The sequence below is a fragment of the Callithrix jacchus genome, chromosome 17 (genome assembly GCF_049354715.1).
Source record: "Callithrix jacchus isolate 240 chromosome 17, calJac240_pri, whole genome shotgun sequence".
In the NCBI taxonomy this organism is placed as follows: Eukaryota; Metazoa; Chordata; class Mammalia; order Primates; family Cebidae; genus Callithrix; species Callithrix jacchus.
Window position 1 is genome coordinate 28203444 of NC_133518.1, and position 17356 is coordinate 28220799.

Sequence of the window (17356 nt, forward strand, 5' to 3'; positions counted from 1 at the left end):
GTAGCAGCAAGCACCATGTACTGGGTAGTATTTTAAATGTTTTATTTGACCCTGTAAGGTACATATTACTATCCCCAAAATGCAAAAGTGGAAACTGTAATATAGAAAACAATATTTGCCTAATCACTTAACTGGCAAACCCAAGGTAGACCTGATATTTGAGCCCAGGCTGGGAAGCAGCATGGTGTGTCCTATTAGCCCCTGTGCTATGGGCTGAGCCGACCTTGTCTTGTGGTAATAAAGGGTACAATGACTCTTGTCATGTACAATGGGAGAGTGCTCTCAAGCTCTCAGAACAATGTTGACAAAGTTTCAGTCCTTAAGAACAGACCATTTTCATTCAAATCTGCAAGTATAACCGTATCTCTGCTTCTCTTACTATTTATTTGCCTGATTACCACTGAACATACATATACCATGGAAGAGCTGCAAGAAGTGTGATTCTCTCTCAGGGCAAATTTACTGTGCTATGCGAGGCTTCTGTACTGGCCAGAGGGGTCCTGCGGCCCTCTGCAGTCATTTTCTGTTGGAACAAGAGTTACATCCAATTTCTCAAATATATCTCTCTCTCCCTGTCTTTCATTCCCGGGGCTGGATTTAGTAAGTGAGGTGAAGTTTGGTTGAGTTGTAAAGCAGGGTCTTGGCTACAGGTATGCATGGGGTTGAAAGAAGTAAGAATATCATAGGCATATGCGATGGGGGTAAGAAGTGATGGATGAGAAGAGACTAACTAAAATAGAATGTCAGTCTCCCCCAAGGATCACCATACAACTTCAAATCACACTGCCCTAGGAGTGTGGCTCACTTGCATTGGATAAACAGAGCTTCTGTAATGCTCAACTCCAGATGGCACCACTTACACTATGCCATGGGAATGACTTCCCCCTTGACTCATGTGGTGAAAAGCCTGTGTGGCTGTTAGCAGTGACCCTGCAGATAAGCCCTAGCATCCTGTCTGAAAGGATGAAATTTGCAGGGCAGCAAGAGCTCCTGGACAGATGCAGTTCTTGGCCACAAGTCATGTTTCACCCATCCAGCAAGATCCATCCAGGTGAACACAGGATATGCATGTGCAGGGCGAATCTCCAGATATGAGGGCACTAGCAGCAGCTAGGTAGAATTCAGAGGTGGCTTCTATTCCAACAAAAAGATGGGGTGGGTCCCACCAGGATAGAATAGTGAAGACCCATAGTTTATGTATCTCCATCTCTGTTTATCCCCAACCCAGACTATTTCCAGCCCATTAACATAGTAGCCTTGGAACTTTGGTTAACCACCAGGCCTGCCTCCCTTGGTTCTGGATGTGGCTGGGTTAAAGCCTGCCATGGGAGATTACTGCTCTTGACAGTTGATGAGGGCTGGCATAAGCAACAGGAGGCTCCATGGTCCCTACAGCTGGAGCATGGCCTTTTCAGGCTCCTTATGGAAACTTAGTGCTTGAGCTACCCTTTGCCTTTTTGCCGTCTAAATCCTGAGAAAGACCCTTCATCATTTATCTATTTGTTACGACTTCTCTCAACCCAGAAGTCCAGTCCAAGACTCAATAATAATGAAGAGTTTTATGATAGAGTTTTTTCGTATAGAACAATCCCAGTTACTGTGTAGCTGCTCAGATGGTTGCGTGTTTATGAATGTGGAAGGCCCTTTCCTGGGGGCAACAGCTCAACAGTTTTCTGCTAAGAGATTTCCTTTGAGCAATAAGCTATCATGCAGTGCAGATGGGTTTTAAATATTTCAACTATTTTCAAGCAGGCCCTAGGTCATAAGTGCCTTCATCTTGACTTTCTAATTTCCAGATTCCCTTTCACAAGAGAGGACTCTCAGTGAAGCAGAAAAATTGACAATAGAGGTCCTGCTAATGTAGAAACACTTTATTTAATTTCAAAGTGAAGTCATTATGATCTAAAGACATGAGGAAAATTGAACTGTGAGCTTCTTCATGCTTTTAAGTGTTTTGGATCTCAAGACTTGAAAGAAAAGAAGAGCTTTCTGAGTTGATTCCATTGCAATCCTATTAGAAGAGCAACCACCACTCAAAGTCCCTTCCAACTCTGGGATGTAAGATTTTGAATTGACCCCTAATATCAAAATTTCTTCACAAGGCAACTTTCTGAGATTCTAGAGTTTCTGGGTACAATAAGACACTCCTACAGCCTCTGTTGAGTTAATGTTGTCTTCTCATCCTAAAGTTCATGCTACCCTATGGACCACTGGGAAATAGCCAGTTGAGGCAGAGGTAATTCAACGCTGTTGACTTTTACTTTAGGTCTTCAGTAGACTTTTCTGTTTCCTTCAATAGGGCAAAATATAAAACCAGCTGTTTCAAATTTACTACTAGAAGCTTGAGTTTCTGGAAGCTGAATAACATTACTACCCTGTTTTATGACTTTTCATCTGAGAAGCAGTCAGAAAATGAAAGTAAAAATAATTAATCAGAAATAGTGAAAACAAGGCAACTCTGTTTAATATTAATTATGATGATTGATGTCATCATCATTGGATTTTAGGACACATAAAAGTGAAATAAGTTATACATGAATACAACTTGAAAGAAGCAATAAATGAAACTAAGATTTCAAACATATATTGACCTCTGTCATGTGAAGCATTAATTTATAGAAAAATAATTTAATGATTATGACATTTGCTTTTACTATAGATGTTCTGGTTTCTAAGGCTAACCTGACAGAGGCAACTTATTTCCTTGACTTGCTTCTTTGATTCCTGTTGCCTTCAGTTCAGGTGGTTCCTACTGGAAAATAGGAATACCTAGCTGAGATTTGGTGGGTCAATCACTTGGGCTTCTCTCAAGAGGGGTTTTGGCATGGATGGGAATATACTACATAACTCATTCAATTATACTACAAAGATCAAAACTGCTATAAAAACCAAAAGCAAATTATCAACAAGTCTCTAAATACAGAATCAATGAAGGTGATATATAATTTACAAGATTTAAATCATTAAAAATAAGTGGGTATAAATTAAATCCCTCTTTGACTTGAAGGACTAATAATTGCTACTCTGTCTGAAGCATAACCTACGTAAGCTGCAGAGTATAATGGGCACTAGATTCAAACAGTCTAGATTTGTCTGAACTGACAGTTGCTAGCCATGTGACCTTAGATAAATTACTTGATAATTTTGAGCCTCAGATTCTTCTGCAAAACCAGAAGGATCTACTTCATTGGCATGATTATTAAATGGCAATACACACATAAAACTCTTAGTGCCCAGTACTTAAAAACTCATTAATTAATGTTAACTTTTTTGGTCGTCCTTTCACGAAGCTTTGAATAGAGCAAAATATCAATCCTTTCCTGAGCTTCCTGGTGGCATTCCTGCAACATTTCTACATTTCTGGGCCTCAAAACAACATGTGCATCAAAAGCCTTACTTGCACATAGCTTACAGTCCCAGGACTTTGGAGATGCTCAGAGAGAGTAAGTGACCACTTCGTGCACTGTTATGAGGTCCTCTTTCTTGCTGGATCTTCTACTTGTGCCCTGTCCCCGGAGAAATTTATTCCCATTGTACAGAATTAGATTTTGGCCTGCATGTCAGTATTAGCTGTGTAGTAAATTCATTTTTAAATAAGCAATTAGGTGAACATTTCAGGACACTGAGCAACCTAGATGCCAAGGGTCATTATGCAGTCTCTTCCTCTAATTAAAACAGCATTACAGCAACGTTCAAACATTTCCACCTGGCCTAGGGATCTATTTTTTTCCATATACAATAGTAGTAGTAACAGTGATCATGATAATGAAGATGATTAGACACAAGCTCTGTGCCAAGCACATGTCTGTCTTAGAGTCCCACATAAATTAACTCATTTTATGCTCACATAAATAACTCATTCAGGTTTGTCCAGCACTTTCCTAGTGATAGCACTGGAATACTTGAGTCTCAAGAGCCACCCTAATCCCAGGCAAATCTGGATGGCTGGTCACCCTAAACAACACTTAGAAATAGGAGTTCTTATTAGTCTTCCCAGTTAGGCCACAGAGAGGTTATGTAACTTGCCCAAAGACACACAGCTAGTAAATAGGAAAGTTTCGCTCCAGAATCTGTGCTCCTAACCACCTTGGAGAAGAACTGAACTTTGGATAAGGGATCAGGGAAGTTGGCTTTAGAGTGGCTTCTGAGAGGAAGGGTTCTTTGTCCCCTTTCTCAGGGCAGAAACGTTGCTTGTGAGAGCATGTGAGGCTCTGCAACACCTGATTTGAATAGGTTAATGAGCAAGTCATACTCTCTTCTTTAACAGTACATAAAGCAGCAAGAAGGCACAATTTTTTTAACAGTTTTCATGTAAGAAATTTGCAAGTGTATATGCACCAAGGGATACTACATACCACTGTGTGTTATTTGATTTCAGCCCTCACATGCAAATCCGCAGTGTCCTCCTACAGCTCACTCCCCACCCTCTACCCTTTGCTGTGTGACTCTTGTAAGTGTTCCTAAAGCTCCCTGATTCTTTAGGACAATTTTTCTTTCCCCACGTGAGTCAGAGATGACACAAACAAATGGGAAAACATTCCATGCTTATGGACAGGAAGAATCAATTTCATGAAAACGGCCATACTGATCAACGTAATTTAGATTCAATGCTATTCCCATTAAACTACCATTGACATTCTTCACAGAATTAGAAAAAACTATTTAAAAATTCACCTGGAACCAAAGAAGAGCCTGAATAGCCAAGATAATTCTAAGTAAAAAGAGCAGTGTCCACTCATGAATAATTATTTGATGGAATTTCAAACAGTTATTTCAAATTTATCATTATTTTTGAGAATCTAATTTTATTTTTACCTTAAAATATCTTTTCTTCTATTTACTATATCAAAGTTATGAAATAATTGCTATTCTGTTCAAAACTTCTAAACTTTAACTTGGGAGTGAGGAGGAATAGAGTTTTAATCTAAAATACTAATGTATTTTACAAATAACATGGAATCAAAGTTTTACAAGTGTTCCACACTGGTTTGTGATACCTTCTTCCATTGTTTCAGTCAAAAGCAATGGTATTTTAAAGTAATGAGTTTGTTCTACACTTCTTCCCAAATTGGACTTTGTGGTTTACTTCAAAAACATGCTTTATTTTACCTACTTTTAAAAAGCTCTTATGAGACAAATTACCAGTTTCAGTTTCTTCTACTTTTTCTTCTGTCCAGTTTAGGACATTCATACAACTAAATGACACTATTATTCATTCATTGCATCAATGTTTTTACTTTTTTGTCTTTGAAATACATTAAAGAAGAATTAAATGGGAGATAAAGAAAATTGCTTCAAAGGTTCCTGTCTCACTAGTGTCAAGTAGGCAGAGGAAAACTCCTCCTATTGTCATCTGGCCTGTCCTGAGTGCCAAGAGCAAGTCCTCATAGCCCTGAGCAAATGTCCAGCCCTGCTCTGGACAGCCATCACAGATAATTTTCTTCACAGCTCTCTGTGGGCCTGTAGAATTGAAGAATTTCAGAGATGAAAATTTCATTTCTAATATGAAAGTTCCTCAAAAAAAACTAAATATAGAATTACCATATGATCCAACAATGCCACTTCTTTGTATATACCAAAAAGAATTTAAATCACAGCCTCAAAGAGACATTTGCATACTCATATTCATAGTAGCATTATTTACAGTAGCTAAAAGGTATGAACAACCCAAATGTCCATCAACAGATAAATGAACAAACAAACCATGGCATATACATACAATGGAAAATAATTCAGATTTAATAAAGAAATTCTGACATAAGCTACCACATGTATGAACATTGAAGATATTATGCTAAATGAAATAAGCTGGAACAAAAGAACAATTATTATATGATTCCACCATATGAGGTACCTAGAGTAGTCAAATTCAGAAGGACAGAAAATAAAATGGTGGTTGCCAGGGGCTCATGAGAGAGGAGAATGGGGAGTTACAGTTTAATGGGTATAGAGTTTCAATTGGGAAGGACAAAACAGCTCTGGAGATGAATGGTGGTGCTGATTGCACAACAATATGAATGAATTTAATGCCAATGAACTGTGCACCTAAAAATGGTTTAAATTTTAAACCATGTTATCCATAAAGTGGTAAGTTGTATGTTTTATATAAATTATCACAATAAAAAATTATTACCCTCACGGAGCTCACAATCTAAGAGAGAGAGATAATAAGCAAATTAAAATATAAAAATTGTTTAAGTAGATGAGATGTGTTATTTTTTTTTCATTCTGAATCAGCTTTTGGTCTGCTCCCACTTTCCAGATAAGAAACTCAAGGACAGAGAGGAAAAGTAACACAATCTACCCATAAGACACTATGTGTTTGAATCCTGAGCCAATGATCTTTCTATTGAATTATAGTTACTATGGGTACTTCTATTACCTCTATTTTATCTGAACCATTCACTTAGGTACTAGAAAGAGAATAGGCTCTGGCACCTGGTTTCAGATTACAGCTCAGCTGCTTCCTGGTAGTTTTATCTTGAGATTTCCTCTTCAGTAAGATGGAGACAACAAAGCCTACTTCATGAAGATGAAATGTAATTGGTTATACTTACATGTTGGTACAAAGTAAGGAGTCAATGAAGATTAGTTCTTTTCCTAAATCTCTCAAAATGGCTTATCTGAGTGTGTTGTTTATTTATAAGCTACGTTCAATGTGTAAATACTTATAGTCTAGCAGTTTCAGCAAACATATTCATGTGTTTGTGCTTTTATAAATTATTGTAGCAATATAGTTTAGATAGTAAAAAGACTGGCTCAGTGGAACACCTGGGAAATGAGCCAGATACATTTATTTAACCCTTATTTCACTGGGAGGGAGCTTTCAAAGGATAAAGAATTCAAAATTAAACCTAATTTATTCTTTTTATCCAAAACATAAAGCCAATTCTCTGATATTTCTACTAGCTATTAAAAATCAAAGGCATATTCCATTTTTAATCTTAAGACACTTAACCCTAAACAAAAAAATATATAATGGCATAGGTTGTATGAGTGGCCACCTGAGAAATGGGTTTTAAGTGTCTAGTCTCCCAAGTAGAATGATATGTTTCTCAGATATGGTCTACTGAATGCAGTACAGGAATAGAGGCATATAAATAGCATTGTGGAGGAAGAGAGGCAGAAGAAACAAAGAATTCCAAAATGATTCTTAAAGATTTTGACTCAAAAAGAAGACCAAAAGTTCTTGTATTTTGTATTATGTCTTTAAATTTATCTGTGTAATATATTTGGGTATTTTAACACATAACACATTATATCCTATAATTACTTCTGTTCATGTTAACTTTAATCTTTATAAAGTCCAAACCAAATCCTTTGATTATTATAAATAGAAACCACATTCCTGGCCAGGTGCAGTGGCTCACACCTGTAATCCCAGCACTTTGGGAGGCTGAGGTGGGCAGATCACAAGATCAGGAGATCAAGACCATACTGGCCAACATAGTGAAACCCCATCTCTACTAAAAATACAAAAATTAGCCGAGTATGCTAGCAGGCACCTGTAGTCTCAGCTACTCAGGAAGCTAAGGCAGGAGAATCACTTGAATCCAGGAGGCAGAGGTTGCAGTGAGCTGACATCATGCCACTGCACTCTATCCTGGGTGACACAGCGAGACTCCACCTCAAGAAAAAGAAGCCACCTTCCAATAAAAATAAAGAAACTTCTCTCAGATTTGACTGAATATGGAACACATTTTATATTTAAGACAGTATGACTTATCTCTTCAAAATTTAGTCTAGAAAAATAAATAATCCCTTGGGCATCAATTATACAATTATATATGTAAATTTCAATGACTGAGATATACTAAACATACTACCTGGAATTATCTTAAACATTTATATTTATGTGATTGCTTTCAGGTTTCCCTACACTTAAAGTGGTTGTTTCTCTCATACTTTAAGTTCAAATTCTTGATCATTTTTCAAAATATACCTCAAATATCTCCTTCTCCATCAAACCTCCCCTTGTTCCCCAGTCAGAATAATGAGTTGCTTATTTCTCTGAGCAGTCATTATTGTGTGTCCCTCCAGTATCTCATAAACTGAAAACAACTTATAACCATTCTTATAAGTACAGATGTTTCTCCCATTTGGCTCCAAGCTTCTTAAGAGCAGGGCCAACATCATGGCCTCTATTGCTCTCAACACGTATCTGACATTCATCCATTCATTTGTTCATCCAATAACAATTTATTGCATGCCTACTTTTGATACCATGGAATGAATAGGAATGAAAAAAATACATGAAAATTAACAACTAAGTCTTAAGGTCATAAGGGGAATTTTCCAAGCAAGGAAACTCTGGAAAAAATGAGATAAAAACACTGGGACAGACCAGATTTACTGAAAGCATTAACAAAAGCCTTATACCACAGAACTGATGTATTTTTATAGCCAGTGTATATGCTGGTAAGTTACGGATCTCTCTCTTGTAGTACTTTGACCATTTTATGCGATCTGAGACTCCTGTGCTTTGTGTGTAAAAAGCTGGTAGGCTCAGAGTGAGTGAAACAAATCTAATCAATGTTTATTTTCAAAAGAAAACGTGAATGGGCAGTAAAAACTTAGAAAGAGGAAAAAGATGGAAACTATTTTTTTAAGGTAAAGGCCTAAAGTCCAACTTGCAACTCTCAAGCTAACTAGATAAATTCTTAGAAAATAACTTTTGAAACTTTTCATTAAAACAAAACAAATTGCTGTATCAACATATATGTTACACTTAGATTTATTTCAAATACCATTTTTGTATGTGCTCTTGAGATACTAGGTTTCCTGTTTCTTTAGAATAAATTAAATTTAATTTTTCAAAGCATATATGCCAACTTTTAAAAAATTATCATTGTCAAATAATTTCTGACAAGGCAATTTTAAGTTGATATTATGCTCCATTCTATTCTCCCAGTGCCAGACATCCTGGTCTTTTCCACTAAGGCTTCAAGCACTCTTTATACTTCATGATTCATTCACCCACAGAATACAGACATGATGTCTGATTTTATACAAGAACACTGTATGCTCAACTTAAATCTTTAATTTCCTGAAACAAGTATTTTCCACAAAAAGTAGTCCTCTTCTGTACTAATGTTTCACAATCACAGAAAGCTATTAATGATTAACACTTCTGTATATATCTCTTAATTTGCCCTGTTACATTGCTGTTTGGTTTCCAAGACCTTCTCTCCTAATCTGTCATTGGTCACTCTAAGATTGTCCAAACTTTTCCTGAAAAGCCTGTTACTTCCTTCATACCTGACCTCTGATGGAGCACAGGTAAGTCTTCCTCTCCCACTCTCTAGAGAATTCAACAACACTCTGTCTTAGGTGGGAACTGACTTTGTCACCCTTACTAGGATCCCCATCAGTTTTTATTATTTTGCTTGTTTGCTTTTAGAGATGTGGTCTCACTATATTGCCCAAGCTGGCCTTGAACTCCTGGCCTCAGGGATTCTTCCACTTCTGTCTCCCAAGTAGCTAGTACTACATGTGTGTGCCATCAGGCCTGGCTTTTCTCATCGACTTTCAACAAACTTTAGTTCATTTCCATTTTTAAGAGTAGGATCACTCAATCTATTAACTTTCTCTTTTCTTTTCTTCCTTCCTTCCTTCCTTCTTTCCTTCCTTCCTTCTTTCCTTCCTTCCTTCCCTTCCTTCCTCCCATCTTTCTTTCCTTCCTTCTTTTTTTATTCAGATGGAGTCTTTCTCTGTTGCCCAGGCTGGAGTGCAGTGGCACAATCTCACCTCACTGCAGACTTCACCTCCTGGGCTCAAGCAATCCTCCTGCTCAGCCCCCCAAGTTGCTGGGACTACAGGCAGATGCCACCATGTCCAGCGAATTTTTGTAGAGAAAGGGTTTCAACATGTTGTCCAGGCTGGTCTCAAACCCCTGTGCTCAGGCAATCTGCCCACCTTGGCCTCCCAAAGTGCTGAGATTACAGGCATGAGCCACCATGCCTGATCTCTGTTAATTTTCAAAACATTTCATTTAAAATGTCAGATTAATTCTGAAACAAAAGCCACCCCATGAGCTATCAGTATGACTCTACTGATATTAAAAAAATAAAACCCTCAGTATAGTAGAGCCTAAAACATTCCAACATGGTATCAGCCTGCTGAATTCCAATCCTGGCTTTGCCACAGATTGAGCAGCCTTGAGCCATTTTTTCTGAATCTCTGAGCATCATTCATCTTTCATCTCTTCAGACATTAGTTATCTATTAATATTTATCTGTCATGTGCCAAGGTTACAAGAGTTAACAATGCAATCACAGTGGTTCACTAGATTGACTTTCTAATGAGCTGTTTCCTCATCTTTAAAACAGAAATAATACCCATCTTGCACGGTAAAATTAAATGAAGTCAAACACATAACACATGTGGAAGTCGATTAATGATAACTTTTATTATCCAGTATTTAACACACTGCCTAGTACATAGAATTTCAACCCATATTTGCTTCATTCATTTATTTTATTAATTATTCCTGTCTCTACCTATTGCACCTCACCACCTCTACTCTACACCACCCACCCACTACTTCCTTGTCCCTACAGGATAATCTCATGAATCCTCCCAGCTTAAATCCTTCAAGGTGAGATGACCTTTCCAAACCAGAACAGTCCGGTTCACAGGAAGCTACACTTCAGCCAGAGTTATTTTGGAAGCTGTCTCTGAGGCCCCTGAACCAAGAGAATAGCATCCACAGTTCATGGCAAGCCATTTACTACCCAGAAAATGCCTGGATTTTTTTTATCCATCTGGTTATTGTTCCCAGGTTATTGCTTCAAGGTGTCCCATCAGATGAAAATGATATGTTATCTCCCATTTTATTGGTGAGAGGGTTTTCCCCCCATAAGAGGTGCTCAAAGAGTCTTCACACATTAATTAAAACAATAATAATAATAATTAAAATATTTTTATTTAATCTACTTTCCAAGAAATGCATCCACTCTCAAATACACAGTTGTTTGTAGTTATTAGCTCACAATTTGAAAACTGAAAAATATTTTATAAGGGCATTTATGTGTTGAAGCATTAATATAAAGTGTAACTCTGGAAAGACCATATGTTTAATGCTATACATATTTGTTTCTAGACACTGTTAGAAGTTGTGTAGCAAAGTTGTTCTTCACCTGCTCCTTGAAGGGTCATTACTGCCTATACAGTAAGTCTAGTTTTATTCTCATCAGCCAAGAACCTCAGCCATGGATCCAGATCATGTTTCTGTTTCAGCAGGTTCGTATAATTTGTGTTCATCAGGCTCTTCAATGAGCTTGTGGGATATGGGCTTATAATCATTTTTATTGAATTAATCTTTGGCCATAGCTGATATGTAGATAACAGCAATACATACATATTTCATTAATAATTTTAAGCTGGGTTTTTTATATTTTAGAATAGTTTCCTTATTAAAGAAGGAATTATTAATCAGTTGAGCAAGCATATTACTATCTTAAAAATGCTTAGCTTTAAATAGAAGAATGAAAGGGAAAATATCTTTGGGTAAACAACAGCAAAAACAGCTTATTTGGGAGAATAGCTTCCCTTACATAGTGTTAGCCTTGATTTGTCTAGAGCCTTCCAATCTCCAATTCATGTTAGTGTCAGTATATTCTTTTTGACAGTGTTAAGATATTGGAATGCCTCTTTTTTCTACAGAATATACGTGCATAGGTGAAATTATGTAAAAAGCAACTTTAAACGAGAATGAAGAATTTAATGCAGAGATGTTAGCATCAAAAGAGATTCTTATTTGAAAATAGTTATATTGGATGCACTAAACTTTCACATAACATTTGAGTATAGATTATAAAATGTTAGTAATAGAAGGAATCTTAGGAATCATTTTTACAGGTAAGAAAATTGAAGAGTAGATCTCATATCGTCTTACCCCTGACCCAGTGATCTTTTTGTTGTTGCATGTATGTTGAAAAATAATGTATTTTTATTTTTTAAATGCATTTTTATGCAACTACAAGCAGAGAGGGCAAAGGTAGAAAAAAAACAAAATGAAAATATTATAATATGACTGAAAATCAAATTATATGACACCTTATTTACTTCTGTTAATAAAATATTTCTATAATAGCTCCTATAAAAGTCACCAAGCAGACAGTTGCATTTCTTTATAAAATAAAGTCAGGCTTATTAAGAAATAATTAATTTTAATGCTGAATACATTATAATAATAAAGCAGAACTACAGTAATTAAGAAAAGAGACATATTAGACATGCCTTAGGAATACTGTTTTTTTCTATAGGAAGTTTTCTTAAGAACATTTAATAATGTCACGTAGAGAACAACTCATATTTTGGTGCCCAACAAATTGTACTTGAATACAAAGAACAGCATTGACTTTCTTTCCTTTTCTTGAAATAACGACCTTATTTTTTCTACTTTGCTTATATTTTTCACTTAGTTTTCATCAGTGATTTTATATTTGGTTTCATCTTTGGCTTTGTTCTAAACACTTTTCAATTTTCTGAAAACAAACCAAGAAATCCTGATGGTTTTTTTTTTTTTTTGCCCTCCAGTATTATTTTATTGACTTTGTCTGATTCTTTGTTTTTCTCTTTAAACAAAATCACCAGAAAGCATCTGTGTATGCTGTTTCCCCTGTGTTCATTTTACCATAAAGCTTTCTTTCTTTTTCCACACTTACGATATGTCATCTTCTGGCTGAATTCTGGCTTCAGGGTAAATAAAAATCAAACTTTGACTTGATATTAATAATTACAACCTGGCACTAGTAGTGTTGTGCATTGCGGCAAACTCTTCCTTTTCTGCCAACTACACACATTCATACAGTTCTCAAATTCACAGATGCCAGTCTAAATGCTCCTCTTTAGATTCATAATTCATTAAATCAGGTCCTGTTCTTTAAATGAAAAATTGGGTGCTGCATCAGTTTTTGATAATAATTAATAAATTCTCAAATGTATCCACATTATGGGTCATGTAATTTATCTATTACTGGCTTTTAAATTTTTTTAATCTGTGGATCACTAACTTGAGCATTAAGATCCTCCATCTTTTCCCATTCAGTAGTAGAAATAGTTCATTTTGACGATAATAATAAATTTTTTCTGGAATAGTACTTACTAATCTCCATTCACTAAATAGAAGCTTTGCACATACAAACCACTTAGAGAGTCTCATATGACAGTGCTTAGACAGTCATTGACATAAAAAGAAAATATGATTTTATAAGCCAATCTCATTATTTTATCGTACATTATACATATAGGATCGTATATATCACATTGTATGTATGTAAATGATACTTTATACCTTTATAGGTGTTCTATATGTTTTTATAAAATTATTCTTTTGAATTGAAAAGCTTCTTAAATTTATAGCTATAACACTATCACATGTAAATGATTGTTAGACACATAATTGATTAGCATATATACAAACAAGTTAAAATCTTCCTATATAAAGCTTATCTTCATTGGCTTGAATAAAATATATGTAAATGTGATTTTCTTTATGTTCACATTCTTATTGCTCAACACTTAAATAATCTTAAAGTTTCAATAATATTCAACCATTATATATTTTAGAATTAAAACTGTTTTTCTGTCCCCCACACACTCACTCATGCTCTTCATATTTGATTAATTTCATAATGAACTTAGTTATTTAACTTCTATTCTTCATGATCTACTCTGTATAGACTTGATTTTTTTTTACTCTATTTTAATTTTATTCCTTAATTGTCAAATATTTGAGAAAATAAATATGAATATATTAACTACATGCCAATTAAGGAACATCCTTGGGAAATCACTGAGATCAACACTATGTTACAAAGGTTAGGCATATTTATGAAGATCATTATCAACTGCCTTGAAAATACTATTAAATAATTTTTAATTTCTGTTAAAAATGAAAATCCTGAAATCTATGTTTGATCTTTCTTTGTTTAATTTTTTAAGAGAGGTAAGGGGTTTTGCTATATTGTCCAGGCTGGTCTCAAACTCCTGGTCTCAAGCGATCCTCCTGCCTCAGCATCCCAAAGTGCTGGGATTACAGGTTGATCCACCATGCCCAACCCCCGTATATTGGATCTTTAAGACAGATCTTTTTCTTGTTTCATTTAATTTAAGCCATATTAAAGTTCAAACCAAGCCTAAGCGGTGCCTTGAAATCAATCAAACAATACTAATGGGACAAGACATAGTATATTCTGTTTCTGTCTGTAATGCCCTTTCAGAGCCTGTTTCCGGAGCCCCTGTCCATACAGAGTCATTCTGTGCAATTCCTCCGAGCCCTGTGGGAGAAGACCCAGACAGGGGATGCTCACAGCTTTGAAACAGCCATGATGGAGTCCATGTTTCCACAGCAGAAGGTAAAGACTGCCTTGAAATGGTTTGCCTTTTTTTTTTTTAGCAATTTAATTTCTTCCTTCTTTCCTTTACCTTTTTTTTTTATCATAATCAAAAAACATTCATAAGTAATTATTTTCATGTGGTACCACAGTGGATTCAGAATAGAGTGGTATCAGTAAACAAGGTCATTGCCCTTTGAAGTCTATGTATTGACACAATACAGTTCCTTAGGACCACACAATAACTGCATGCAGAGTATGAAAGAGAAAACATTTTACAGCTGGGTGTGGTGACTTGTACCTGTAATCCCAGCTACTCGGGAGGCTGAGGCAGGAGGATAACATGAGGCCAGTAGTTCAAGATTAGCCTGAACAACATAGCAAGACTCCATCTCTAAATTTTTTTTTTAATACTCAGGCACGGTAGCCTGTGCCTGTACTCCTTGATTTTGGTCTTCTCAGCTCCAGAACTGTAAAAAATAAGTTTCCATCATTTATAAATTACCCAGTCTTAGGTATTTTGTTATAGAAGCACAGTAACTAAGAAAGAAGGCCTGAATTAAAGTTAGAAGTTGCAGGAAGATTGGAAAGCTTTTAAGAAAGTCAAATCCACAGGACTTAGAGCCTGATAAGAAAAATAGAAGAATCTAGGGTGACTCCAGTTGCATTGTTTGGCTAACTGGATGATGATATCACCCTGAAAATGAGAAATCACAAAGTAATCTGATGGAGCAGAAGAAGATAAAGCATTCTGAATCTAAGCTGTTTATATGGCTAACCAGGTGGAGATGGTGGTTAAATGCTAATGTGGGCTTCAGGAACAAAGCCATGACTGGAGATACGGATTTGGGATTCACAAGCCAGCACTTAATGTCATGACAGAAGATTGGACAATCATGACAGTATTAAACAAATTCAAAGTACAAACAAGTAGCAGATTAAGTACTCCAGAACTGATATCTTGTGAAACTAACATAATATCTCTTAAGTGATTAAGAATTCTAATAATATGAAAATGAGCATGATTGATCAGAAGTTTATTTGTAATGGTCTGTAAGACTCTAAAGACACATCAAACTATTGGATCACTACTTTTTGGCTTAGGTTTAGGAATTCAACATGCAGTATTAAAAATAAAGGAAACACCACAATTGCATCAGTGTAAAGTGAAATGGAATTCTTTGCACAATTTCATTCAAATTTTCAACTGTTGCATCATGTTTGAAGACAATGCCTCAAGTTCTCATAAATTATTCATTGCGAACTATATTTTAACTAGCGGCAACCAGTAAATGAAAACTTGGCAGGCTGCTTCAAATCCTAAGAGATTTTAAAAAGTACTTGGCAAACTAGTTTTGTACATACTCACAAGTATACTTATTCATATTTCTTGTATTTTATACTTAATAAACATTTCTCTAAGGGAAAATTAACAGTAAACCAAATTTAAAATTTTTTAAAGTTTTATAATTTGGTTTGTTCTTGAGTAATAGAAAAACTTTTGCACCTGCAATGTACATTATGTGGCAATATCTATCCAATGATTTCTTGTTTGTTTTTTCCTATTTTTTATGAAGTGTTCTGTGTACTAAATTCAAAATAGCCATGAGAATGGTGCAAAGTCTGCTTTATTTTCACAATAGATGCCATATAGGCTTACATTAGTGATTTGAAAGAGATGGCCATGTGTGTATCGACTGCTGTGATTGAATATCACTGCAGCGAAATGGATTCAGGTACACAAGAAGGAAGGAAAAAACTTCTAAGAAAATGCCTGAGTATCTAGAGTATAACATTCTGGATAATATGCAGAGAAGTTTGTTATTGTGGTTGCTTTATAATAGAATCTTGGAATTTTAGAACTAAAAATTATTCATGAGATACCTATTAAATTATAATTGCTTGAGGGCAGGAATTTTGCCGTATTTACCATTGTATTGCCAGAGCTACACAGTGCTTGGCACACACTAGGCTCTCATTAAACAATACATATCAATTGAAGAAATTTAAAAATCTTGTCATTTTCTGGATGTCAAAATTGGAAGGGACCTGTTGAAGGTTCAGTGGCAGAGTTAGAAATGATACACATATCCTTGTGACATCAGAGTTGTCACCAATGCATCTGGTACTTCCCTCCTCTAGGAACAGGACAGAATCACATTTCCCTGTCTATCGAAGCAAGGCTGGCCATGTGACTTGCTTCAGCCAATGAAGCATGGGAGGGGATATGTGTCACTCCAAGAGGAATCTTTTTTTTTTTTTTGAGACAAAGTCTCACTCTGTCACCCAGGCTAGAGTGCAATGGCAGTCTCCGCCCATGGCAGCCTCTGCCTTCTGGGTTCAAGTTATTCTCCTGCCTCCAAGAGGATCTTTTAAAAGCCTCTGCAGTCCCTCTTTTCCTCTACCATGATCATCACAATCGTAGGAGCAAATGTTGAGATTAAGTTGCCAGAAGATGAAAACAACCTGGAATTCTGAGCCACAACATGGAGGACTTCTGCTCTAGAGAGCCACCCAGTCCCAACAAACATTTTCCAAGAGAAAGAAATATCTGTTGTTTTGGTAGAAATTGAATTTTTGGTATTAGTTATAGCAGTATAACCTGCCTTCCTTGATTCATACACCTACCAGAGTAGTTAAGCATGTTGGCTCTGAATCACCTGGCTTTAAAATCTGGCTCTGCTCCTTACCAGCTCTGTATTCTTTGTCTCTGTGCCCCAGTTACTTTACTTGAACAATGGATAATATTATTACCTACCTCATAGCACTGTTTTGAGACTTGAATGAGTTAAAACATGCAGAGCTGTCAGAACAATGGCCACACATTGCGATCTCTCAATAAATGTTAGCTAATATTCTGATCCCTAGCCAGCACCCAACCTCAAATAACACAAATTCAAATCTGTCTTACATGCATTATGGGAGGTTCAGAGTGGACGTAGGAAGATGGACCTAAATAATAATCTCTCAAGTTATTGTACTCTTCCACTTTGATCAGATCAACATTACCAGAAACA

At 36.1% G+C, this 17356-nt stretch overlaps 1 protein-coding gene across 3 annotated transcripts in view; it reads left to right on the plus strand.

The window, feature by feature from the left end:
• Positions 1-17356, plus strand: part of VEPH1 (ventricular zone expressed PH domain containing 1) — a 232489-nt gene that overhangs the window by 165645 nt on the left and 49488 nt on the right. For all 3 annotated transcript variants that reach the window (XM_008983589.5, XM_017965729.4, XM_002759456.6), the window contains 2 exons: positions 11102-11241; positions 14226-14360. In XM_008983589.5, coding sequence (XP_008981837.1) covers positions 11102-11241; positions 14226-14360 — 275 coding nt within the window. The remainder of the gene's footprint in view (positions 1-11101; positions 11242-14225; positions 14361-17356) is intronic.